This window comes from Rhinoderma darwinii, chromosome 12 (assembly GCF_050947455.1).
Source record: "Rhinoderma darwinii isolate aRhiDar2 chromosome 12, aRhiDar2.hap1, whole genome shotgun sequence".
NCBI lineage: Eukaryota > Metazoa > Chordata > Amphibia > Anura > Rhinodermatidae > Rhinoderma > Rhinoderma darwinii.
Window position 1 is genome coordinate 10,991,776 of NC_134698.1, and position 25,180 is coordinate 11,016,955.

The window sequence follows — 25,180 nt, forward strand, 5'->3', positions numbered from 1 at the left end:
TCTACAACCACAGATAAATTACATGTGTACGACCTCTGCTACATCTGTACAACCTAAGCTCAGCTACTTCTGCACAGCTAGCTCTAAAACAGCTGTACAAACTCTGCTACATCTGTACAATCCCAGCTACTTCTGTACAACCTCAGTATTACTACATCTGTACAATCTCAGCTCAGCTACATTTGCTCATCTGCATCACTGGTACAATTGTACAATCTCAGTCCTGCTTCATCTGTACATATACAGCTCTGCTACACTGGACATAAATCTGTCTACAGTCTGCTATAATAATATTACCCATTAAAAGAAAGAAGTCCAGTAAGACTCAACACTATACAACCTCAGCACTGCTGCCTCTGAACAACCTTAACTCAGCTACATCTGTATAACCTCAGCTGTATCTGTACAACCAGATCTGTGCTACATCTGTACAACCTCAGCTCTACTGCAGCTATACAATCTCAGCTCTGCTACATCTGTACAACCTCAGCTCTACTGCAGCTATACAATCTCAGCTCTGCTACATCTGTACAACCTCAGCTCTACTGCAGCTATACAATCTCAGCTCTGCTACATCTGTACAACCTCAGCTCTACTGCAGCTATACAATCTCAGCTCTGCTACATCTGTACAACCTCAGCTCTACTGCAGCTATACAATCTCAGCTCTGCTACATCTGTACAACCTCAGCTCTACTGCAGCTATACAATCTCAGCCCTGCTACATCTGTACAACCTCAGCTCTACTGCAGCTATACAATCTCAGATCAGCTACATCTGTACTGCCTCAGTTCAGGTAAATCTGTACAATTTCAACCGGCTAAATCGGTTAAACCTCAATTTAGCTACATCTGTGTACAGAACCACAGCTTAACTACATCTGTGCAATCTCAGCACTGCTACATAAGTACAACCTCAGCTCTACTTTAGCTATACAATCTCAGCTCTGCTACATCTGTACAACCTCAGCGGCTTCTGTACAGCTGCAACAGCTGTGCAACCTCAGCTCACCTTCCTCTGTAGAACGTCAGCTGAGCTCTGCTACATCTGTACAATCTCAGATCAGCTATATCGGTTGAGCCTCAGTTTAGCCAAATCTGTGCACAGATTCACAGCTCAACTACATCTCTACTATCTGTAGAATCTAAGCACTACTATGTATGCACAACCTCAGCTCTGCTACATCTGCACAAATCTCAGTTCAGCTGCATCTGTAAAACCTAAACTAAGCTCTGCTACATCTGTACAATCTCAACTGCTTCAGTACAAACTCGGCTCTGCTACATCTGTATATCTTTAGTAAGAGTCCAATAAAAAATGTAGGTGCAGGCTCCTGATTGGACGCTCGTAATTACACACTAAGCGACTACGGTTCTACCAATGTGAACATCCCATAATTTACTGAGGAAGATGAAGGGAGACAAAAGGTCAGAGATGGCAAATCCATTGTATCCTGTGTCCTCCCCATTCACCCCACATGACACGAGCGCTGACGATGTTTCCATTACTATTCTACAGGAATATGTTACATAGGATTCATATTTGGTTCTTGTTTTGTCCACATAATCGTCCACATAACCGTCCACGTATTCTATATGTTTTCCATGGTAAATGTGGCACTGAGTATCCACTTTCACAGCTCCAATTCACATTAGCGTCAGTATCTGTTCTCCACTAGAAATGGAGAGGGGCCCCAGAAAATTGGCCCGAGGATAACTCTCTGTGCGCTGGATCTTGGAGGGGACCGGGTAAGTATAATTTTGGGGTGACGCCTTCCCTCCACCTTTTTCACAGAATGTAGATTTAATCACTGTATAATGAAAAGTTCCGCTTCTTTCTAATATACTTGTATATTATTTCTAAGTGCTCACCATTTTCACATTTTCTTGCTGTCAGTGAATGGAAAATTCTTTTTTTTTTTTTTTACATCCTGAAGGCTGAAAACTCATAAATACCTAGTTTCTGAGGGTTTGCCACAATTGTATTCAGTCTAGACAATCCTTTGTGAGCTAAAATAGCCAGGATATACTTATCTGCACTGATGCATTGTAGCAAAATATCAGGAGAGATTTATGCTGCTGTATATCAGACACACTACGGAGCCCCGTGTATATATATATGTATATATATATATATATATATATATATATATATATATATGTATATGTATGTGTGTGTGTGTGTGTGTATATATATATAATTTCCTTAAAGGGGTTATCCACTTGAGACAATCCATTTTTGTTAGAATGGTCCCCTGATAATAAGCTGATCACATCTAGGATCAATCAGCTGTAATCTGTGGGAAAACCTGGTAGCAAGTGTTCGATTTCCCTGCAGCGCACCCGCAGGCAAAATGAAGTATTACAGATATCCCATAAAATCAATGGGCTGTACATGTAATGCACGAACGTGCCGGGTCCTCCAAAGATAAGGACACTCTTTGTAGTTGCTCTCCACTCTGGATAATAGATGAGTCTACTGTTTGGGTGTTTGACAACCCCTTTAAGGATTGTTTTTCTAAAAAATAACAATAATTAACCAAAAAAATGAAACATGAGGTCCTGAGGTGTGTGAAGTCTCTCCTTCCGATCATGATCACGGCCACTAATGACTGTTTATAGCAGTTGTTTTCAACCTTTCCGATTGCCTGAGTGTCAGTCTTCACTTTCACTCTGGCATTCTGTCCATGAACCTGGAAGATCAGGATGATCACTTGGATTAAAGAGTGTTTTGCAGCAGTGCACACGTAAAAGGACAACTGCTTTATGACTCATTTTAGACAGGTGACTCTAGGAAAGGGCAGACTATAGACGTAGAGTCATCAACATCCGCTCTCTGCCCTGATCCACACCAGCCTTCCTTGTAAGATGTTAATTCACTCCAGCGACTAAGAATAGCGACAAATCTTCTCACGTCCCCTGCTATATATGACGGAGTCACACGTTATTGACAAACCCTCCCCCGACCTTGTCATGAATGAATCTTGTTTTCCAATCTTTTTATGTATATATATATATATTACCAGGGGTGCAGCTATAAGGGGTGCAGAAGTAGCTGCCACACGCAGGCCCATAGAAATACACCAATATTATTAATGACACATGGTAAGTGGGGCTCAAAAGTTATTTCTCTGTATATTACACATTATTTAACTGGAAATCAATTTATGGAATCCAATTAAACCTCATCTACATCTGACATCAGGATAGTGAGAAGATGCACTGCTGGATAATAACAGGATAGATAGATAGATAGATAGATAGATAGATAGATAGATAGATAGATAGATAGATAGATAGATAGATAGATAGATAGATAGATAGATAGATAGATAGATAGATAGATAGATAGATAGATAGATAGGAGATAGTGTAGTGACAGGGGGGTAGGGAAACAGACAGTGAGCCCTAATCTACCCACCACTCAGTCCCTGCCTACTTGCAACGACCCACCCTAGGCGACGGGGTACAACTGGGCGACGGTCCCTACGCTCAGTAGGTGCACGACAGACAAACAGACAAGGGGACACGAGCAAAGGGAAATGGGGCAGTTGCCACGACAACACCGTGAGCAACAAGAGAGGTGAACGAGCCGAGTCAAATCAGGAGTGTACGAGGTGCCAAACGCAGAGCAGGAGAGTAGTCAGTAAGCCGGGGTCAGTATGAAGCAAGGTCAAATAGCTAGGAGCTGCAGCAGGGCCAGGAAACCACACGAGAAGAATCACAAGCAAAGGAGGAACAGGAAAGGCAGGTATAAATAGACAGAGGGCGGGAGCTAGCTCCGTCTGGCCAGGCTGCGATAGGTTCTCCCACTCCTAAGCCTGCCAGCCTGAGTGGTGGAAGATGGAGTCAGTGTCAGAGACATAGGCTCAGGTGAAGACTGATTACCTATGGGCGTTGACACAGAAGTTGTGCCTGGCAGATCCTTTACAGATAGATAGATAGATAGATAGATAGATAGATAGATAGATAGATAGATAGATAGATAGATAGATAGATAGATAGATAGATAGATAGATAGATAGATAGATATGAGATAGATAGACAGACAGACAGACCGATCGATCGATAGATAGATAGATAGATAGATAGATAGATAGATAGATAGATATGAGATAGATAGTGTAGTGGACGGGGGTAGGGAAACAGACAAGTGAGCCCTAATCTACCCGCCACTAAGTCCCTGCCTACTTGCAACGACCCGCCCTAGGCGACGGCGTACAACTGGGCGACGGTCCCTACGCTCAATAAGTGCACAACAGACAAACAGACAAGGGAACACAGAAGCTGGGAAATGGGGCTGTTGCCCACGGCAACACCGTGAGCAACAAGAGTAGTGAATGAGCCGAGTCAAACCAGGAGTGTACGAGGTACCAAACGCAGAGCAGGAGAGTAGTCAGTAAACCGGGGTCAATATGGAGCAGGGACAAATAGTTCAAGAAGCTGCAGCAGGGCCAGGAAACCAACAGAGAAGAATCACAAGCAAAGGAGGAACAGGAAAGGCAGGTATAAATAGACAGAGGGCGGGAGCTAGCTCCGTCTGGCCAGGCTGTGATAGGCTCTCCCACTCCTAAGCCTGCCATCCTGGGTGGTGGAAGATGGAGTCAGTCTCACAGACATAGAAGCAGGTGCAGGCTGATTACCTATGGGCGTTGACACAGAAGCTGTGCCTGGCAGATTAGATAGATAGATAGATAGATAGATAGATCAATGTTGTATACCCGGTGATGTTACGTGGAGTGTGGGTCAGTGTCAGGGCGGCACGTGGCGCTGTGTAATAATCACAATAGCAGTGATTACAGTGATTGTGGAGTCTTATATACTGACTGGGAGTTGTGGAACGTGCTGGAATTTCCGTACTGTTCTTCTCCAGCACATTTATCGGTGGGGTTAAAGCGGTGGCACACTTAAGAGCCCGTCTTCCTCCTGATAATGGCTCTCCATTAGCGTAAAGGGTCCATTTGCGGGGGGCTTTGGGTCACGGGGTCTTTTTCCATATCTCACACTTTAGCTCGTAATAATCAGCTTTTTATTACATTTCAGCGTCTCATCGCCAGGTTTCCGGTGCGCCGTTCTGTGGTTAATAATAATCACTCCCTCAGTTCTGTGACCCTTACGCTGGGTGATACACACACTAGACCACAAATACACCCAAAAAATAGCTGCTGCGTAATAACCTATAAATTGTGAAGATTTAACCCCTACTGTTCTTTTCTTTTCCAGCCTCCGGTGGTTTTTAATAACCGATACAGCAAATAAAGCCCAAAAAAGAAACACGTGGGTCCCAAAAAATTTTTGGGGGCTTCAAGAAAGATAGAAACTTGTGTACTGTCTCCTTAAAGATCCCATTTTAGTGGCACAGTTTGGGACCAGGGGTTGGCATTTGTACATAGTACATTTTGTAGCACAAAACGTATTTTGTAAACACAAAAGACAAAAACGGAAACAATTTTGTATCACAACATGATAGAAAAATATTATATACAACATTTTTGTAACATAAATCTATTTTGTGCCACAAAATAGTAATTTATGTCACAAAATGATGTTTTGTATCACAAAAGTGTATTTTGTGGCACAAAAGATCATTCTGTGTATTTTCTGTTAACAAAATTATTTTAACCGTTTCAGGACCCGGCTATTTTGAGCCTTCAGGACCAGACACAGTTTAGCAGACGTTCGTTAAACTGCTATAACTTTTTTATTTGTTGTGACGTGATTTTTTTCTGTGGTTTTTTTTAAAATCATTTTAGAGTCTTTAGGCTTATAGTTTGAAGATAATAGTAACAAAAATTACAAAAACTTTACTGTTCAGTTAAATTTTGTCTGGTATTAATAAAGTATTTCCCTAAAATAGACTTTTTATTTGTGATTTTCGGCATTTTCAACCGTCATTTTTGATATATTACATGTCAACTTTAGGGTGATTGGGTCAGGGCTAGCGTTACCACAATGATTGGCGGGGGGGGGATGTGTTTTTTTTTTGGGTGGGTATTTTATGTGTATTTATTATTTAGTTTATTTTTACATGATCTTTTTATTATTATAGCTTGCCCCTCAAAGGTCAGAAAAGTCCTTTGGAGGACTTAATTTTTTATTTCTCTGTCTGCTGGGCACCCGACATTAAGCGAACTAGAGACCGCGCCTATGGCGTGGGTTTTAAGGACCGGGACCACCCGCCCGCCGTATAAATACCCTGGGCGTTCAGGAACGAGTTAAGACTCCGACAATTTATAAAAGTTTTATTATTGTTGTTTCTACTTTTGAGTTTGCTAAACTTTGGATTATAATGTGTTATTTTATTTTTTATTTTATTTTTTATATTTTTTAAAATGTTTATATTAAAGGAACACTCCAGGTAAAACTGATACACTATTATTCCTAGTGCATGTCCTGAAGGGACAGTACATGGCACAAGGATTCACAGAGAAAGAATCCCGCCCCGGAGACCATTGACAGGCTACCATAAACAGCAGTCTCTTAGGGCAGGCACAGATAGAGGGAACAATTACATTAAGGAGGTTGGGCCAAGATAGATATTTATTACCTATCCACAGTATGATAAATGTCTGATTGCTGGGACCCCCCACGATCACTAGAATGGGGGTCCCGAGCCTCCCATTCTACCTCACTTTACCATATCAGTGAAGAGAACTTCTAATGGAGCGGTGGCCGAGCATGAGCAGTGTCGCTCCCTTCAAAGGCTATGGTACTGATTGAGTACAGTGTTCGGCCGCTCCTGCCTGCCCCATAAACATGGAATAGAGCGGATGCTCAACCGCCGCTTCATTCAAGCTCCTACTTCTAGTTATCAAGCTCCTCCTTCTAGTGATCAGGCTCCCCTTTCTAGTTATCAAGCTCCTCCTTCTAGTTATCAAGCTCCTCCTTTGAGTTATCAAGCTCCTCCTAGTTATCAAGCTCCCACTTCTAGTTATCAAGCTCCTCCTTCTAGTTATCAAGCTCCTCCTTCTAGTGATCAAGCTCCTCCTTCTAGTTATCAAGCTCCTCCTTCTAGTTATCAATGTCCTCCTTCCAGCGGTGGGGCCCCCACAATCAGACATTTATCGCGTATACTGTGTATGGATAATACATTTCTACTTCTGGACAACCCCCTTAATAATAGTTTCTTAGGCAGCTCCCTAAATATTCCTTAAAGTGGCCAAAAATGTAGACCTATAAGAATGATTGTCAGGCACTATTCACACTTGCATTGAAGGCTCCATCGTAAATGCATGCAGCGGTTTTTTTCCCGTCAAGACAATGAACGCCATGACGGAATCCAACAGACCCCATCATAAGTCAAAGGGGTCTGTCAGGCGCAGGTGGTAACTGTCATGCGCCGGATCTAGCGTTGTGCCATGGCTCCTGTCATACATGGAAGCCAAGTCCCAGATGTGAATAGAGCCCTAATCCCGTATGTTACAGACCTTATAAAATAAATCTATTTCCAATGCCCGGACATGTTGGCATGACATTCGCCTATTGTAGTTATACTGGACTCTTGCCATTGTCACATAGTAGGGTTACTAAAAATAAATGTCATGTTTAACCTTTTATTGTCAATTCTGGCTTCAAATATGGGAATGAGAATAATCTCAAAATGAGAAAAAAGGGATCTGATTTTTTCCAGAAACAGTGCCCCTCTTATACATAGGCTCAGTCTGGTATTGCAGCTCAGACTTATTTACGTGACAACAGACTCATTTAAGTAAAAACAGCTGGAGAGATTTTCCTGATGTTTAGGGACTAGAGATGAGCAAATTGCGTCTACAGAAATCAAATTTGGTCTGAATTTTTCAAAAGCTTCGAGTTTGGCAAATTTCGAAACTTTTGTGGTTCGTAGTTCAGTCGGGGAGCGCAGGCCTCCATTTTACAGCATAATGACTTGTGGGCAGCCTTCCCGAATTACACTGTGGTTATCCTTCCTCTACCCTTATACGTTGCTGTCATTTTCACATTACATGCTTTCGATTTGCACCAAATTTTTAGCACCGAAAAGGACGGCCATTTCAACAGAAAAATTTTGAAAAATTTGCTCATCTCTATTAGGGACCAGGTAGCTCCCTTAGTATACGTACCATGTACTAAAGCTATGGGAACTGTGAATGACATAGAACTATACTAGACATTTGGGCAAGTCTTCTGCTTCAAGGGGTTTCCCACCTTGAATATTTCCTTTTTGGTTAACAGGTCCATCAGTATTTAACTGGGTAATCCGTAATCAGCTGTAATCTGTAGGGGAAACTGGAAATAAGTGTTCAATTATCCTACAGTGCCCCCGCAGGTGAAGCAAAGCATTGCACATTTCTCATTGAAGTCTATGGACTGTTCATGTAATGCATGGACATGTCAGGTCCTCCAGATTGAGAGACGCTCTTTGCAACCACTTTTCACTGAGGATCCTGAATGAGGACCCCCCTCGATTTACTCAGAATTTTCTAATATGATATTTGGCAATGGGTTTTCGAAACCAGACAGCCCCTCTAATACATGTATGGGGGTCAATTTAAGATTTGTCTCTTGCCGTTGCTGCATTTATGAAAGAGCTAACATAAGTTTTGCCTTGTATCTCCACAGCCAGCCAACCAGTCACATCAGACGTTTTGGTTGCCACAGGGGGCAGAATGATCCTCACCTGCACAGTGGAGGACCATGAAGAATCTTCCCTCCAGTGGTCCAACCCAGCTCAGCAGACTCTGTACTTTGGGGAGAAGAGAGGTAAGTGAACCCCCTGCCGTGTGTGCTATTTATGTGGGGTCAGATTACCAGATTTTTGCATGGGTGGAGATGAAGGCATTGGTGAATGGAAATATTCTTGTTTACATTCAGAGGCTTAAAACTAGGGCTGGGCGATTATGATCTACATCAAAATCACGAATAATTAAATATGTAACCTCGATTACGATTAATGAACGATTGTTTAGACCACACCCCTTTTTATATACCACGCCCCTATTTGCATGCCATGCTATTGAATTAATATATATTCCCCTGAGCCTTGTAAACTACTGTATATAATGTACCCCCAGACACTGCCCCCACACAGTATAATGCCACATTAGCTGGCCATACACAGTATAGTGACCCCACAGTATAATGCCCCATAGTGCCTCCCCACACAGTATCATGCCCTATAGAGCCCACCTACACAGTATAATGCCCCTATAGCTACCCCCACACAGTATTATGCCCCCATAGATGCCCCACACAGTATAATGCCCCATAGTGCCTCCCCACACAGTATAATGCCCCATAGTGCCCCCACACAGTATAATGCCCCTATAGCTGCCCCCACACAGTATAATGCCCCTATAGCTGCCCCCACACAGTATAATACCCTGATAACTGCCCCAAACTGTATAATGCCCCCCATTGCTGCCCCTTCACACAGTATAATGGCCCTAAAGTGCCTAATAAAAATAATAAATTAAATGCTCACCTAGCCTTAGTCCCACGACTATTGGAGGAGATCCCTCGGCAGGTGTCCTCTGGTCTGTGCTCTGTGTGGCTCTCGGCAGACAGGCACATTTACATCACTTCATCACGCCTGTCTGCACCAGGCCGTTCACGACTTTCATTACATAGTGAATAGTGGAGCAGGGAGATGACGGCTCCCTGCTCCACCAATGGGTCAAACTGTCCTGAGGATGCAGATACAGTTAAAACCGAGACATAACCGAACCGAAAAAACGAAATGCGCAAGTTGATGGCAGATATCTGTGCTGAATTTCGATTTCGGTTTTGTTTTGATTAATTACCCTACTTAAAACCCAACCTGAGAGGTTAAGTTGCTACAATGTATCAGTGTAAGAACTCTCAGCTTGGAGTTTAGTTTCCATACACTAACAGCAAGTTTTCTGGCATAGAAACATCACAAACAGCCGTTTCTGATTCCCTTGCCGCCCTTAAAAGGCCACACCCGGCCCGACACATTTACTATCATTTACGCCGGAAACTGGTGGAAATCTACGCCAGCCCTTGGCGTGAGCCTTTTAATAAATTTATCGCATCCTACTCCAGATTTTTTCCTATTAGGACTGGAGTATGAAACACAAGTCTGAACACATTCCCCCCTAAGTATATAAAAAAGTTGCATAAACTTGCATAAGACTGGACAATTCCTTGTAGATGTGCATCATTGGGCATTGGGTATAGACTGCATATACTGGGTAAGGATGAGCTGGGTCTTCTCGTTGGGTTGTAGGTTTTGATATACGGGTCTATCTAGTCTAGTCTACATTTTTTTACGGGAATACGTGTATTTTTCTTATGACTTGTCTTGCCCACACAGCTCTCAGAGATAACAGAATCCAACTGGTCAAGTCTACTAAGAATGAACTGTCCATCAGTATTAGCAACGTGACCCTATCTGACGAGGGCGAGTACACCTGCTCCATTTTCACCATGCCGGTCAGGACAGCCAAAGCCATGGTGACAGTTTTAGGTAAGTCTGGTTTACACCACTGGTGATAATGTTATGGACCTATCTGGATCCATTAGTCATTTTATTACAAGTTATATGTACTAGTTTTCTAGAGATGGGTCGTTGATCCATTCTGATTGCCAAATTGGAGTCGGGAAGTATTTTTTTCTTTACGATGAGGAGAATTAGCTTCTGCCTCATGGGGGGTTTTGCCTTTTCTTGGATCAACATTGCAGGGAAATAGGCTGAACTGGATGGACTTATGTCTTTTTTCATTTTATGTATTTTAGGAGATGGAGCAACATTAAACTAAAAATGATTGTCTATAATGCCGATTCATTTTTGCATTTATATGGTGGCAGATATGACATACAGTAAATGTACGACATGGTGGAACCCAAAATAAAGGGACTGGAAATTACTCACAAATCCCATAAGTGTTCCAAGCTTCCATTCACTGCTAGAGGTTGTAATTACATTGGGGAAACACTTGTTCATAATCTACTTATATCCATGGACTGGCAGCACTAAAGGGGTTGTTGAATTCTTAAAGAGGTTGTCCACTTTGGACAATCCCTACTTCTGAAAAGGGTCCCTCAACAATAAACAGATGGCAAAATTTAACTGTGCTGTGACCCCAAGCGATCATCTATAATCTGTGGCGAAACCTGGCAGTAAATGTTCCATTTTCCTGCAGCGCCAACACAGGGGAAACTAAGCATTACACAGTGTCCATTCACATCAATGAATTGTCTGTTTTATGCAGGACAGGACAGTTCCTCCAGATCGAGAGACTCTCCTTATAACTGCTCTTCACTCTGGCAAATACATGAAGATCCTAAACAGAGGACCCCCCCCCCCCTCTATTAACACATCAATTTCCTGATAATTTCCTGATAAGGTGTATGAAAGTATTTTTTTTTTCAAGACAACCAATTGCACACTGTGGCATTTGGCAAGGAGGACTAAGGACACCAACCATCACAAGCAGGTCTGATCTTACATTAGATGGTTCATTGTGCAGTACCTTCTGTTGTGCTGAATAGCCAAATTACACTTCCATACACTTGCCTAAAAACAATGCTATACTCTGCCGCCACCACCATACACTGTAAAAAATATTCTTTACAGTGCCCAAACAGCAGTGCCACACAATGCCTAAACTAACCAACCACCATACAGTGCTCATATAATGCCATAATTCAGAGCTCAAAAAACACCACCATACAGTGCCCAAATAATACCACCATACAGTGCTCAAATAACACCACCATACAGTACTCAAATAATACCACTATATAGTGACCAAATAATACCACCATACAGTGCTCAAATAGTACCACCATATAGTGACAAAATAATACCACCGTACAGTGCTCAAATAATACCACCATATAGTGACCAAAGAATACCACCATACAGAGCTCAAATAATACCACCATACAGAGCTCAAATAATACCACCATACAGTGCTCAAATAATACCACCATACAGAGCTCAAATAATACCGCCATACAGTGCTCAAATAATACCGTCATACAGAGCTCAAATAATACCGCCATACAGTGCTTAAATAATACCATCATACAGTGCTCAAATATCACCACCATACAGTGCTCAAATAATACCACCATACAGTGCTCAAATAATACCACCATACAGTGCTCAAATAATACCACCATACAGTACTCAAATAATACCACCATACAGTGCTCAAATAATACCACCATACAGTGACCAAGTAACACCCCCATATATTAACTAAGTAATACCGCCATGCAGTGCTCAAATAACACCACCATACAGTGCCCAAATAACACCACCATACAGTGCTCAAATAACACCACCATATACTGACCAAGTAATACCAACATACAGTGCTCAAATAATACCATCATACAGTGCCCAAATAATACCACCATACAGTGCTCAAATAATACCACCATATAGTGACCAAATAATACTGCCATATAGTGCTCAAATAATACCTCCATACAGAGCTCAAATAATACCACCATACAATGCTCAAATAATACCACCATACATTGCTAAAGTAATACTGCCATATAGTGACCAAATAACAGCTCCAAACATAAAGTAATTTAATAATAGTACAAAATAATACTGCTAAACCATTGATATTAAGATTTGTGCTTGTCGCAAGCCTCGGGTGCCAGGTCGTCTGTGGTGCCCCTTTCATCAGTGGTTTGGGGCTTACCCTCTTCTCTCCAAGTCTCTGGTTGGTGGTACTGTTTGTTTCCTAGTAGATTGACAGAACATTACCATCTTTTGGGTGGTCTATATTTAGGTATGTTTTACCCAGGACTTTCATGAATTAGAATGTTTCCTCGCTCGCTAGTAAATTATGGGATGGTACGGTGCTAAATACAAGGAATATCAGGCTGTCACTAGCGATGTGCCTTTCTGACAACTTTACATATCTTCTCATAAATTTCTCAATCTCCATTTTCAGGCGTCCCCCAGGAGCCTAAGATCTCCGGTCATGAAAGGCCAATCAAAGAAACTCAAAACGCCGAACTGAGATGCATAACAAGTGGCAGCAAACCTGCCGCCAACATCAGATGGTACAAAGGACCAGAGGAGCTGGAAGGTGAGGAAAGCCCAGATACCTGGCTTTTCATTAGGTCAAAGCTACATATATGTATGACCTGTCAGACATAGGCACCAGAGCATTTCAGAGGGGTGTAGAAACTCTAATAGCACTATATATTATAGTGTGATGTAAAGAACGCTTCCTGTGTACTTGTCCACCCAGTTACGTAACTTTCTACCCCCCCTCTCTCTACGCACGTCCTATACTGCAGTACATCTAGATATTAATCTGATCTATGCATGAGTATCTGTCAAAGTGTAAATAAATATATATATATATATATATATATATATATATATATATATATATATATCCTATATTTTTGAAGATTAAAAATAATTCTTATCATTACAAAAAAAAATACAATCACTCATTGGCTTTCCTTTAATGGGTAGGGTCTTTCTAGTGGGATGTTTGCCCTTACTTTGGTGTCGTTTTCTGCTACCCAATCATCCCGTAATCTGATATCTTCCCACTTTTGCTCCCTCCTCCCCTCTCACAGCATTTCACAGAACCAAAGAGACAAAAGCTGCATCTGCATCCCCTTCTCTCCCCTCTTCCTTTTTTATTAATTACTATATTTTAGGACTGAGGAAGTTTTTGAACACTTACATATGGGGAAGGGCTAGGTTCTCAAAACACAGGTTTTAGAATGTACACTACCCCTCGGCTCCAAGAGTTCAATGTTCAGCCTTCCCCCTCAATGGCTACCTACTCAGCCTACCCTTTTCCCCTGCTTACTGAGTGCCTTCAGGTAGGGGAAACGGGAAATTACTGGTGGCTGGAATATGTCACTGTCCCCCTAATAAGATATATTACTAGGTCTCATTTACTACTGATTTATACAACGTTATATATCTTCAGTATTACATAGCAGAGGACGTAAACATAGTCCTGGACTGGCGATAAAATCTTGTAATAAGTAATGTTTTCTTGCTATGTCCCTGCTGTTCTTTTTCCTCTTTGACATTTTGAAGATACCGCTACTAGATCTGATCTTTATTTTCCATCATTTTTGACTAGGGTTGTGTAGAGCAGTATGGATTGACATGCACAGTCTACAGATATGACTAGAAGGTCTAACCAGGAACCCAACAGCAAATTTGCCCTCGGGTATTTCCTCCAAGTTCTTAGCTGGTGGCTACAAGCTGTGGGGTGTAGTGATACAGAGGGGCCATTGTTATTTTACAAAGCTCCCGTGGAGTAAGACGGAACGGCATGTGTCATCTTCATGCTATATTTATGAACATTTCAATTTTAGTTCTAGTTGCCCTTTGATGTTACAGTCGGAAAACATTGCTGCAGAGCCACAGTGTAAGTTCTCGTACTTCTAAAGATCAAAGACGCAGTTTCAGCCCTTCCTTAAAACAAAGTGACTAGCTAATCTTTCTTCTTATGTAACTGTGAACCTGATCTGAAAGTCATAGGAACAGTCATCCATGTAGACAGATCTTCGAAGATCTTCTCGGAATACAGTAACGGGGATAGGTTAAAGATGGAGCAGCCAACTATCGAGGCTGTTGATGTATCCAAAAACAATATGTCTCATTAAACGTCTCCACAATGTCTCTATGGTTCTTTTAGGACTACCTGTTGCGTGTAGTGAAGACGACCAGTGGACCAAACCACTATTTATTATTATGCACCACTGATCAGAGTAGTTATCACCAGGGCAAGTCATGTCTGGCTTTAGCATTGTAGCAAATGAATTGCCGACCGTTCCATGGCTAGGTCCGCCAGAGTGAAGTCGCTCTTACTGACTAATAGTGGGGTGCCCCAATCAATGAGTCCCTCTCTATGACGTCCATATGCCTTATAGGGGTATTCCAAGCAAGCGGGATTGGCCACCTCTCCAATCATCCTCCACCTGGATGCGGCGGCTGAGGGCCAACTCACCACCTACCGCCATTCTTGCCAGAGGTGGCACCCCACTCTTGCCAGAGGTGGGACCCACATCTATCAAACATTGATGGCATATCCTGTGAATTTGTCATAAATGTCTTTGATGGGAATACCCCCTTAATAGTCCATACGGGCAGACGTTTTCTCTTATGAAACATTTGTATGTACAGTATGTCATATACAGTAGACTTGGAGATCAGTGGAAGATAGTGGTCCATAAGCTAGCACTGATCCCTTACTGCACTGGCGACCAAGGTTCAAATTCGACCTGGGCCATATCTCCTTGGAGGTTTTATTGTCCTCTCTATGGAGGTTTCCTCTGAGTACTTCTGTTTTCTCCCACACTCCAGGAACATACTCATAAGTCAATTGACTTTTTATAGATTGTAGAGGGTTGTTTGCCCCACTGGGGACAAGGACTGATGCGAGTGATAATAGTATGTTATACAAAATGAGAATTGAAGAACCGGGCACAGTGAATGAGCTGCAGTACCAGACACAGCCACAACTGCATGTACGGCGCTGTGCCTGGGTAAACAATAAGGGTATGTGCACACACACTAATTACGTCCGTAATTGACGGATGTATTTCGGCCGCAAGTACCGGACCGAACACAGTGCAGGGAGCTGGGCTCCTAGCATCATACTTATGTACGATCCTAGGAGTCCCTGCCTCGCTGCCGGACAACTGTCCCGTACTAAAAACATGTTTACAGTACGGGACAGTTGTCCTGCAGCGAGGCAGGGACTCCTAGCATCGTACATAAGTATGATGCTAGGAGCCCAGCTCCCTGCACTGTGTTCGGTCCGGTACTTGCGGCCGAAATACGTCCGTCAATTACGGACGTAATTAGTGTGTGTGCACATACCCTAAAGGGGACAAAGTACTTGCTGGAGCACCGCAGCTCCTTCATAGCGGGAGTCGGCCTTCAATATTAAACTCCTGGAAAAACCCTAGAAGGGGTTGACAAAGGCCAGAACAAATGCTCCAAGTCTGGATATACCCAACACGTATGGCCGGAACAAATTCCCCAAGTCTGGATATACCCAACACGTATGGCCGGAACAAATTCCCCAAGTCTGGATATACCCAACCCTACTTTAGTTTTCTTCATATGACCCATCAAGGACTCTCAAAATATCATGATAATGTTGGTAGAGCATTTGCTGTTTTATATCTTTACTCGGCCTTACTTATTACTTTCTTCTTCAATTGTCTTTCCTCAGGAGCTCGAAACTCTGAAACAAGGGACGCCAATGGCAAAACCTTCACTGTAGTGAGCCTCATAAACTTCCCAGTGACCAAAGCAGATGACCAGGTGGAGATCACCTGCACTGTCGGCCATGAATCAATGCCCAATACGTTCAAATCTTCCAGCCAGAAGCTTCAGGTCCTATGTAAGTACCAATTTTATGTCTATTATTTTTTTGGCGTGACTGTATTCATGGATTGAATGTACAGGTTAATTAAAAACGTGGTTGTCCATGGCTCGAATCACCTGACTGTGAATTTGTCCTGAGCTGGGAAGGATTGATGAGGGTCCCTACAACAAGGACAGGCTCCCTTGATATTAGGGTATCTCCTGTAGGGTATCTCAACCTTTCATATGCCTATAAGGGTGGCGGAAAAGTATGACCTAACCAGACCTCTTGATTCTTCATGGCTCTTGGAGTCATTCCTTCAAAAAAGTGTCTTTTTAGGGTCAGTTCACACGTAGCGTAAATACTGCGCATTTTCCACAACGGATTTAGTTGCGGTAAATCCTCAGCATAATACAGTAGCAGCAGAGTGGATGAGATTTGAACAAATCTCATCCACACAATTTGGTGATGTTTTTCGTCCGGAATTCCCTGTGTACTTTTACGTACCGTATCCGCCCTGTGTGAACATACCCATACTCTTCTGAATAGATGATATGTCTTACATCATAGCAATAAGTTACATATTTGCCACTTCACGGCATTCTTTGGCTCCCGGCCGGCCCCGCCATCCTAAATCACTCTCTGGTTGCGGCCTCCCTCACAGCCACTCTTCTCCGGCATCTCGAGCACTCCTTAGTGAGCGTGCTAACCCTTCCTCCTTGAAAGTGCCAGTGTGCGCCAAATTATTTCCCAGGGTGTTAAAGGGTCCTCCCCTGTTCACCATTGCCTGAGCAATTAGGTTCCCCCTAGATTGCTAGAAATACCGTGTGTTATCGCTTGTAGGATTTCCTGTGTTTTGACCCTGCTTGTACCTTTGATTATCCTTGCCTGCCGCCTGCCTTGACCACTTGCTTGTTACCCGTAATGAGCCTGCCCTGACCCTTGGCTCCACCAACCATGAGTGCACGTTTGCCACCTGTCATGATTTATGCTATACTTGACCTTTCTGATTCTGTACTACACGGTTAACGTCGGCCATTGCCAAGGGAGGCTTCTCTGGGGTAGTGACCTGGGCTTCCCCAGCAGCAAAGTCCAGAGCCCTATATAGGGGTTAAAGGGTGAATACCTGGGGTCCTGTTAGACTTCGCTCCCCGGTTAAGCCCCACGTCAAATCCCTTGGTGACAAAGTGGGTTCACACCATCCTCTGTAGGCCCCGTGGCAGTCTCATTATCTACGGGCCCTGAGACAACAGTGTTTCTCAATTCCAGTCCTTAGAGGCCCTGTTCACACTGAGTTTTTTTGAGGCAGATTTTGTCCTGCCTGCACTGTCTATGTAGCGTTTTTCGGCCGTGGCCATTGAAGGCTGCGGGCAGAAAACGCAGCGAAACCTGCTTTCCCTCCCTCCCATTGATGTCAATGGGAGGTCAGAGGTGGAAACGCTTGAAGAAAGGGCATGATGCTTCTTTTTTGTCCCGCAAGCGTTTTGTTCCACTCGTGGGAAAAAAAAATGCCTCCACCTCTCATTGAAATCGATGGGAGGAGATTTATGAAGTTTTGGGCGCAGTTTCTGCGTCAAAAACCGCGCCAAAAAAATCAGTGTGAACAGGGCCTTAAAGGGGTTTTCTTATGAAGACAACCCCTTTTTATATTCCCTATTACTGCATATGGGCATCATAGAGGGGAATCCCCGCAGGACCCCCACTTCTTTGAGGTAGATCAGGGAGCCGTTCACAAGGAAAAACTCTGGCACTGGTGGACCTGGCCCGTCTAAATATTACATGGTTGGCCAGTCATTTGAATGGACGGCATGTAATACTATGGCTGTCACCAGCAATAACAGCAGATCGCCAGGAGGAGCTGGACCCCTGGCAATCTGCTGATCACCGGGCTGGCTTCTCTCTCGCCATGAGACAACCTTTTAAGGAACCCCAAACAATCATATTTTCCGGATATCCCATAATGGGAATGCCTGTCCCAATTACTGATGCCGTTAGGGCTCATGAACACGGCAGCATGGTCTTCGTGTGTGTGTTCAAACAGTTTTTAAAAAACGAGAGAGCTCTACATGTCAGTCAATCAATGGCTGGCACGGGAGGACAGACCGATTCTGCAGGAAGAGATAAGCAGCACCTTTGTAGCGCCGCTCATCTCTATATTATTTACAGACATGGCAAGGGAAAATTGCCATTGACGTGTATTATAAAATAAGAATAATTGTGTATTTTTTCGGACCGACAGATTCGAAGAGTGGTGTTGCAAATATTCATTTGCCAGTTATAGAATATAATGGGGGAAATCTATTTGACTATTATTCTTTTAAATTACTATATCCTAAGAGCTGGTGAGTCCAGAACCAATTTACTATTCGATTCAAATTAATTAAACCAGGGTGACCTTAGCCTTTTTTACTTCCTAATGTGAAATAGCGCCCTCTACTCAAATAAAAATGGGAAATTGCAGGTATGAATTGTATCTCTGCACACATTCTGCCCCTCTCCTGACTGGTTAGGGTGCCACATAAGGCGGAGATCTCACATCTCTTCAAGAATGGTTCACCTCTGGTGTGTGTGAAGCTTTACATTTTAACTGCAATGAGCATCATGCCCAAAATTTTATTAGATCCCTAAAAGAGACGGCAGTGACTTCAGACATCGTGATTACTGGCCAGAATGCACATGGTAGTCTATTGTTTTCCCTGGAGTTTCTTTTTAAGCTTTACTTATATGAAAATGGACAACCCCTTTAAGCTGAGTAACTACCTCTTTAAGGAAATGGCAGTAATCCCCCCAAGGTCCTGCTGGCTTCTACCTGGCACCTAGTACCCTGAAGCACATGCCCAACCCGCCTCCTTTCTAGCTATGCCCCTGTTTTAAAGGAACAGTCCAAGCTGAACTGATGTAATGTGTTATGTCTAGGGCAGGGCCGGAGGGGCGGCGCATGACACAGGGATTCTCTCTTTGGTGTTCTTCTCTGTGTCATGCACCTCCCTTTCTGGGTGTCATCAGCACTTATCAGTACACAGTGTATCATTTTCTGTAAACCAGCGCCCGTTAGCTGTGCCCACAATACATACTGGGTGCATTTCCTTTACACTGAATTTATCCTTTGCAGTTGTCTGTCGTTTTCAGCAGGAGCAGGTACTGACGGTTAGGGTATGTTCACACGGCCTATTTACGGACGTAATTCGGGCGTTTTTGCCCCGAATTACGTCTGAAAATAGCGCCTCAATAGCGCTGACAAACATCTGCCCATTGAAAGCAATGGGCAGACGTTTGTCTGTTCACACGAGGCGTATATTTACGCGCCGCTGTCAAATGACGGCGCGTAAATAGACGCCCGCGTCAAAGAAGTGACCTGTCACTTCTTTGGCCGTAATTGGAGCCGTTATTCATTGACTCCAATGAATAGCAGCGCTAATTACGGTCGTCATTGACGCGGCGTTCAAGCGCCTGCACATGCCGGTACGGCTGAAATTACGGGGATGTTTTCAGGCTGAAACATCCCCGTAATTTCAGCCGTTACGGACCCCCGCCGTGTGAACATACCCTTAACCGGTTCAGGAACAGACACCGTTTAGCCATTTTTAGCCTCGTACCACTGGCATCCTGGCGATCCTGTGATCAGTCACATGATCACCGGAGCCAAGATTCTATACATATTCCTCGTTGAGAACTGTGTATATTAAACCACAGCAGACAGAAGCGGTGAAAACCGCTTCTCTCCAGAGTCTACGGCTTAAAGAGGTTTTTCAGTCCCTAAAATTTGATGGCCTATCCTCAGAATAGGCCATCAATAGCTGATCGGTCGAGGTCCGACTCCCGGGACCCTTATTGATCATCTGTTTTGAAGGGGGTTCAGTCGTACGAGCGCTGCTTCCCCTACATTTCTACTTGCTCACTGTGAATCGTCGACACAGATGTAGCGGCGATTCCCAGGTATCGCAGCCTTCAATTTAGGCCATCAATTTTGAGGGACTGGAAAATAAGCCAGCGCTGTAGATATACTGTGGCGCAGGCTTTAATGACCAGGAACGGCCGACGTAAATATACAGTAGAGGGTCCTGAACCGGTTAACGGCTCCTGTACACGAACTGTGTGTGGGTTCCCTTCCCTTCAAGGACACATGCCACATGCCACAAATCACACGCCATATACATGCCACACACGCGCCAAACATTCATCAGCAGTACGCCATCACATCTCCATCATGGCGCAGCTAAGTAAAATCCTCCCAATCCCACTGGTTCCTATTTCCCTCTACCACTCTTTATAATAAGGTGGTTGGAAGGGCGCCCTTCCCCTCTGGGCCCCTGTGGAGCTGAACCCGCTGCACATGTGGTATGTCCGCCCCTGGTTCTCCTTACATCTATCTCCTGGCAGACGCACATGCTCCTATTTTTAGGTTTGAAGCACTTAGCCCCCCTTTTGTGCCGTGCGGATGTTGAATATATGTGAACATTTCGGTTTATTTCATTTGGTTGAACATTATGCATTTTATGGCTAATTAGATAAATTGCAAAGTTCGCTCATTTAATTGAACATGACATTTGAAAAATGATAATCTGAAGACGTTTTCTCTGAGACCTATTCTGTTAAAGAGAAAAAAAAAAATCGAAAGACTTGAGTTAATAGAAGAGTAATATGGCCGGCCTTCTCAATTACCAGAGGCCAAACACTGATGAGACTGAAGCGATACACGTCTCCCGTGATGTACAGGAGAATTCATAGGATGATCATATAAATCCCATACAACTCCAGAGCTGCATTCACAATTCTGCGGAGCTTACATTTCGGCATCCCTTGCTTGTTCACAGAGATTGTTATAGATATTTACATTCTGGGAAGGAACAGCTTTATACCAGGCACTATCCAGTAATCTGTCCCACTGCATTAAAGGGACTCAGCTAAGGGGGAGTGTCTGCTGACGAGCTTGTTGACTGTTTCCAATGCCAAGCAGGAGAATTGTGACTGCAGCTCCAGAGTGTGATATATCTCAGTATCAGTACAAGACAAGTAGTGAACTGTGAGGGCTTAGAGAAGAAGAAGTCATTACGCCACAGGTATAGTAAAAAATTAACAAATTTTATTAGGACATACAATACAAAATACTGATATATAAAATTCAAAAAAGGATCCGAATAAAAGAAGGAACACAGTGTGGTGGCTTCAAGAACATTAGAAGTTTGGGATATTAGGCCCACCACGACAAAATTCCCTGGCAATGAATCACTGTCTAATATAAATCGTAGGTAACACAGTCTAAGTAATATAATACATGCATAACTATAGATTAGTGGTGACAACAAAGTTTATGGAAATTTACAGCCAAAGAGAATCACTCAAAAGACCATATATGTTTCAAAAATTGCTAAGATGTAAAGGATTTATACCCATAGTTAGTTTTACGCATTGCATAGATAGAAATAGGTAAAAATAGACCAGGACCAAAGTATCATAATAAGACTAGAATTGCCAGAGAAAGAGCCAAGTGTGCATAGCCTATATAGATCGCTATGGGTCTATATCTGACATAGGAAGTATGGAGGTAGGCTTACCCATAAAGGGGCGCAACTTTTTCAGGCTGCAGTGTGGGGCCATTATAACGTCCACCTTTATGGGTAAGCCTACCTCCATACTTCCTATGTCAGATATAGACCCATAGCGATCTATATAGGCTATGCACACTTGACTCTTTCTAAGAATTCCATAGAACACATTAAGGACAGAGCAGTAGCAAAAAAAGAAAAAAACAACTCAATACAACCTGGAAAAAAACAGTCTGTAACCATGGTGATACATATGTCTGCATAGGATCTGTATACACAATAATAGTAGGAGATTTTTAATAAGGACTATTTGAAAACTTTCTTCAATTCTTATTTTAGATTCAGTAGAGCGCTGAAAAAAAGGATTTGCAAAGTGTACAAACCCTTCAAGCGGGTCATTTTTACCCTTTTGCTCAAGGTTTGTACATAGGCTGTTATGTTAAGAAGCTCTCCATGGTCCTTATTAACACTATTCTGCTTGTAGTTATACGTTTCTGCTGCATATGTTATGGATCATTATGCATAAAAACCACAACCACATTGCTAATTTCCGCAGTCAACAATTCTAAGCTGCCTTTTCACACTACAGGATTATATGTCATAAATGGTAAGATGATAAATACTTTCCCGCCGTCGGGTTTGTACATCAGCAGCGGCACTTTGCTGTTATCAACACTTCCTATAAATAAAACATTGGACGTGCAGATTGACATGATAGGTTTTGGCTGTTTATGATTCAGCGCAGCATTTTGTTGCTTTCTCATATTAAATAAGATTTGATTGGAATATGGTTTCGGGCTAGGATTTACCCATCTTGCAGCACAGGAAGGTGGCAGGGGCCTCGGATTGTTAGAGACCTGTAAAGTCAGAGTACGGCACCAGATATTACTTCGTAGCTGCTGTGTGTGATTTGACTGCTCTCACCTTCCTCCCTGTTGCCTATCACACAGCCCCATTATCAGTATTTGTCAGTTCAGCGGCATCTCATCCCTTCAGGCCATCGCCACGCAGGCAAAATATACTGGTAACGTGATTAAGACTGGCATGGCGAGAAAATGGAAGATGAGTAAGTTACAGTAGAACATCTACAGCTCATTGATTTGATATATGAATATTTTAAAAAATTGTTTTTCTATCAAGTTAGCCTTGTACTTTTTGACTTTTCGAGCCTATAGTACTATGCATGAGGACTTGTAGATATAGTCACAGCTGCTGTGTCCTGTAATTGTGCCAGCCTATAACACTGTACATAAGAGAGTAAAACTACCGTTCCCTGCCCATTGTGCGAATTTCATGCAAGGACTGTCTAAGCGCGAAGCTAATTGTTTATAGTTATATAGAGCTAGGGTTAAAAGGTATGGACGCTTTTGCCACCATTTTTATGTTGCGCCAATGCATCAAAAATAAAAAATATTGAAAAATATTCTGTGTACACAGCTCCTACACAGATCTACAGTTTATGTCTCCATGGTTACAGACTACAAACATTGTGTGTTGTCTGATCCTGAAGTCATATGTTACTCTTTTCCCTCTAGTCTAAGGGCAAATGTAATAAAAATATAAATTAGTTGTACATGGCCTCTAATGGGGTTGTCCCATCTGGATAACCTCTGTCCATATAAAGTATTAGAGAATATGGATGCTATAGAGGGGGGGATCTTATTTGGGACCTCCTTCTATGATCCAGAGTGTACAGCCACTGCAAAGAATGGTGGACCTGATGGAACTATATATTACATTGTTACCCATTCATTTGAATAGGTGTCATGTTATACTACAATGTAGCCACATGGAGATAAGGAGTCAAAAACCCTACAGCACTGGTCAGAATTCAGCTCTGGCGGTTCACGATGCCATGGCAAAATGGTGATTGGTGTTCTTCAGACCAAATTCAATTTGTGTAAAATGTATTCGCTCATCTCTTTTCAGCACCACGGTCAGGGAAGCATATAGAATACATGTACATGCCTCTACAACTACAAGCCCTTATGCATAGTACTATGGGGCTGCACAGAATTTGGACGGACATCATTACTTTGCATTCAGCACCATGGACAGGGAAGCACATATATGAAAGCAGCTTATGCCTGGAGCTCAGCAAATCAATTTTACATCAATCGAATTTGGTCAGAATTTACCAAAATTTCGGATTCATATTTGGAGTTCACGAATAGCACCATAGTGCCTTCCCAAAATGCACTGTGTTTATCTATCCCCCTAGCACAGCAAATCATGAAGGGCATAGGTGGGTGACATTACTAATGCTGATCTTTAAAGGGGTTGGCCATTTCATATATAATGTTTTTTTAAACAGTGGATTAGGAGAATTTATATGGCACTTACTAATTAAATTTTTTTAGACGTCATTCACCGTTTTATTTCATCTTGAATCGCCGCCTCCTGGTTATCCAGGTCTCCGCCCTAGGCTTCACCTCCGCTCTCATCCCGAATATAGCCTTCAGGTGGAGGGGTATGTGACGCGACACCATCCATCAGCGGCTACCATTGTAATGCACTCCGCTTCCGCTCGTTTCCTGGTATTCAAGTGCAAATGAAAGCTTCATATAATACTTTCACTTGCGCTAGAAAACAGGCGCAGTGCATTACAAATTTAAGACGCTGATGGACGGGGTCGCTTCAAGTGCCGCTACAGTGGTCCTTTTCAGGGCCAGAGCCAAGAGGCTGCCCGTGGGGAGGGGGGAGACCTGGATAACCAGAAGGCGACCCGTCAAGTTAAAATAAAACGGGCACATTTTCCAAATACAGTATATTAATAAGTGCCATATTGGATACAGTCCTAGAAGACATCAGTCAGACACGAGTTTTCAGGGCAATTGGTGCAATCTGCGTCAAATCCATGTGGACCTAATTGGACGATTCGATCGAGTTGGATCCAAAACAAATTTCAGGAAATTCGCTCATCTCTCGTACTGAATGCAAAGTAACGACCTCGGTCCAATGCCCGTGCAGCCCTATAACACCATACAGAAGGGCTTGTAGTAACAGTTACCTGTCCGTGGTGCCGAATATTGTATTCCTGGTTTTCCTTTCTCCGCACTCTGTTTTGAATATAATGTCAATGTAGAGTTTTTATGAAAGACGCTCCACCCGTACTCTAATCCATTAAACCTAAAACGCAAGTAGGAATAGATGCCTTGAAGCATTCATAAATGTGTATGTAAGATTTTCCACGACATGACGGGAGTGAAGATATTTGACATTGTAACGTTACCTCGCTCCCTGGCAGCGTTCCGTTTCAGTCTTTGTAGGCTCCAGTCGACCCCCCGCTGACACCATCAATAGACTTACTGATAGGATTTTACCTGTGATGTGCA

At 43.0% G+C, this 25,180-nt stretch overlaps 1 protein-coding gene across 1 annotated transcript in view; it reads left to right on the forward strand.

The window, feature by feature from the left end:
* CADM3 (cell adhesion molecule 3) overlaps nt 1-25,180 on the forward strand; it is a 251,125-nt gene that overhangs the window by 181,086 nt on the left and 44,859 nt on the right. Inside the window, exons 2-5 of the mRNA XM_075844879.1 lie at nt 8,576-8,716; nt 10,290-10,442; nt 12,895-13,032; nt 16,165-16,335. Coding sequence (XP_075700994.1) covers nt 8,576-8,716; nt 10,290-10,442; nt 12,895-13,032; nt 16,165-16,335 — 603 coding nt within the window. The remainder of the gene's footprint in view (nt 1-8,575; nt 8,717-10,289; nt 10,443-12,894; nt 13,033-16,164; nt 16,336-25,180) is intronic.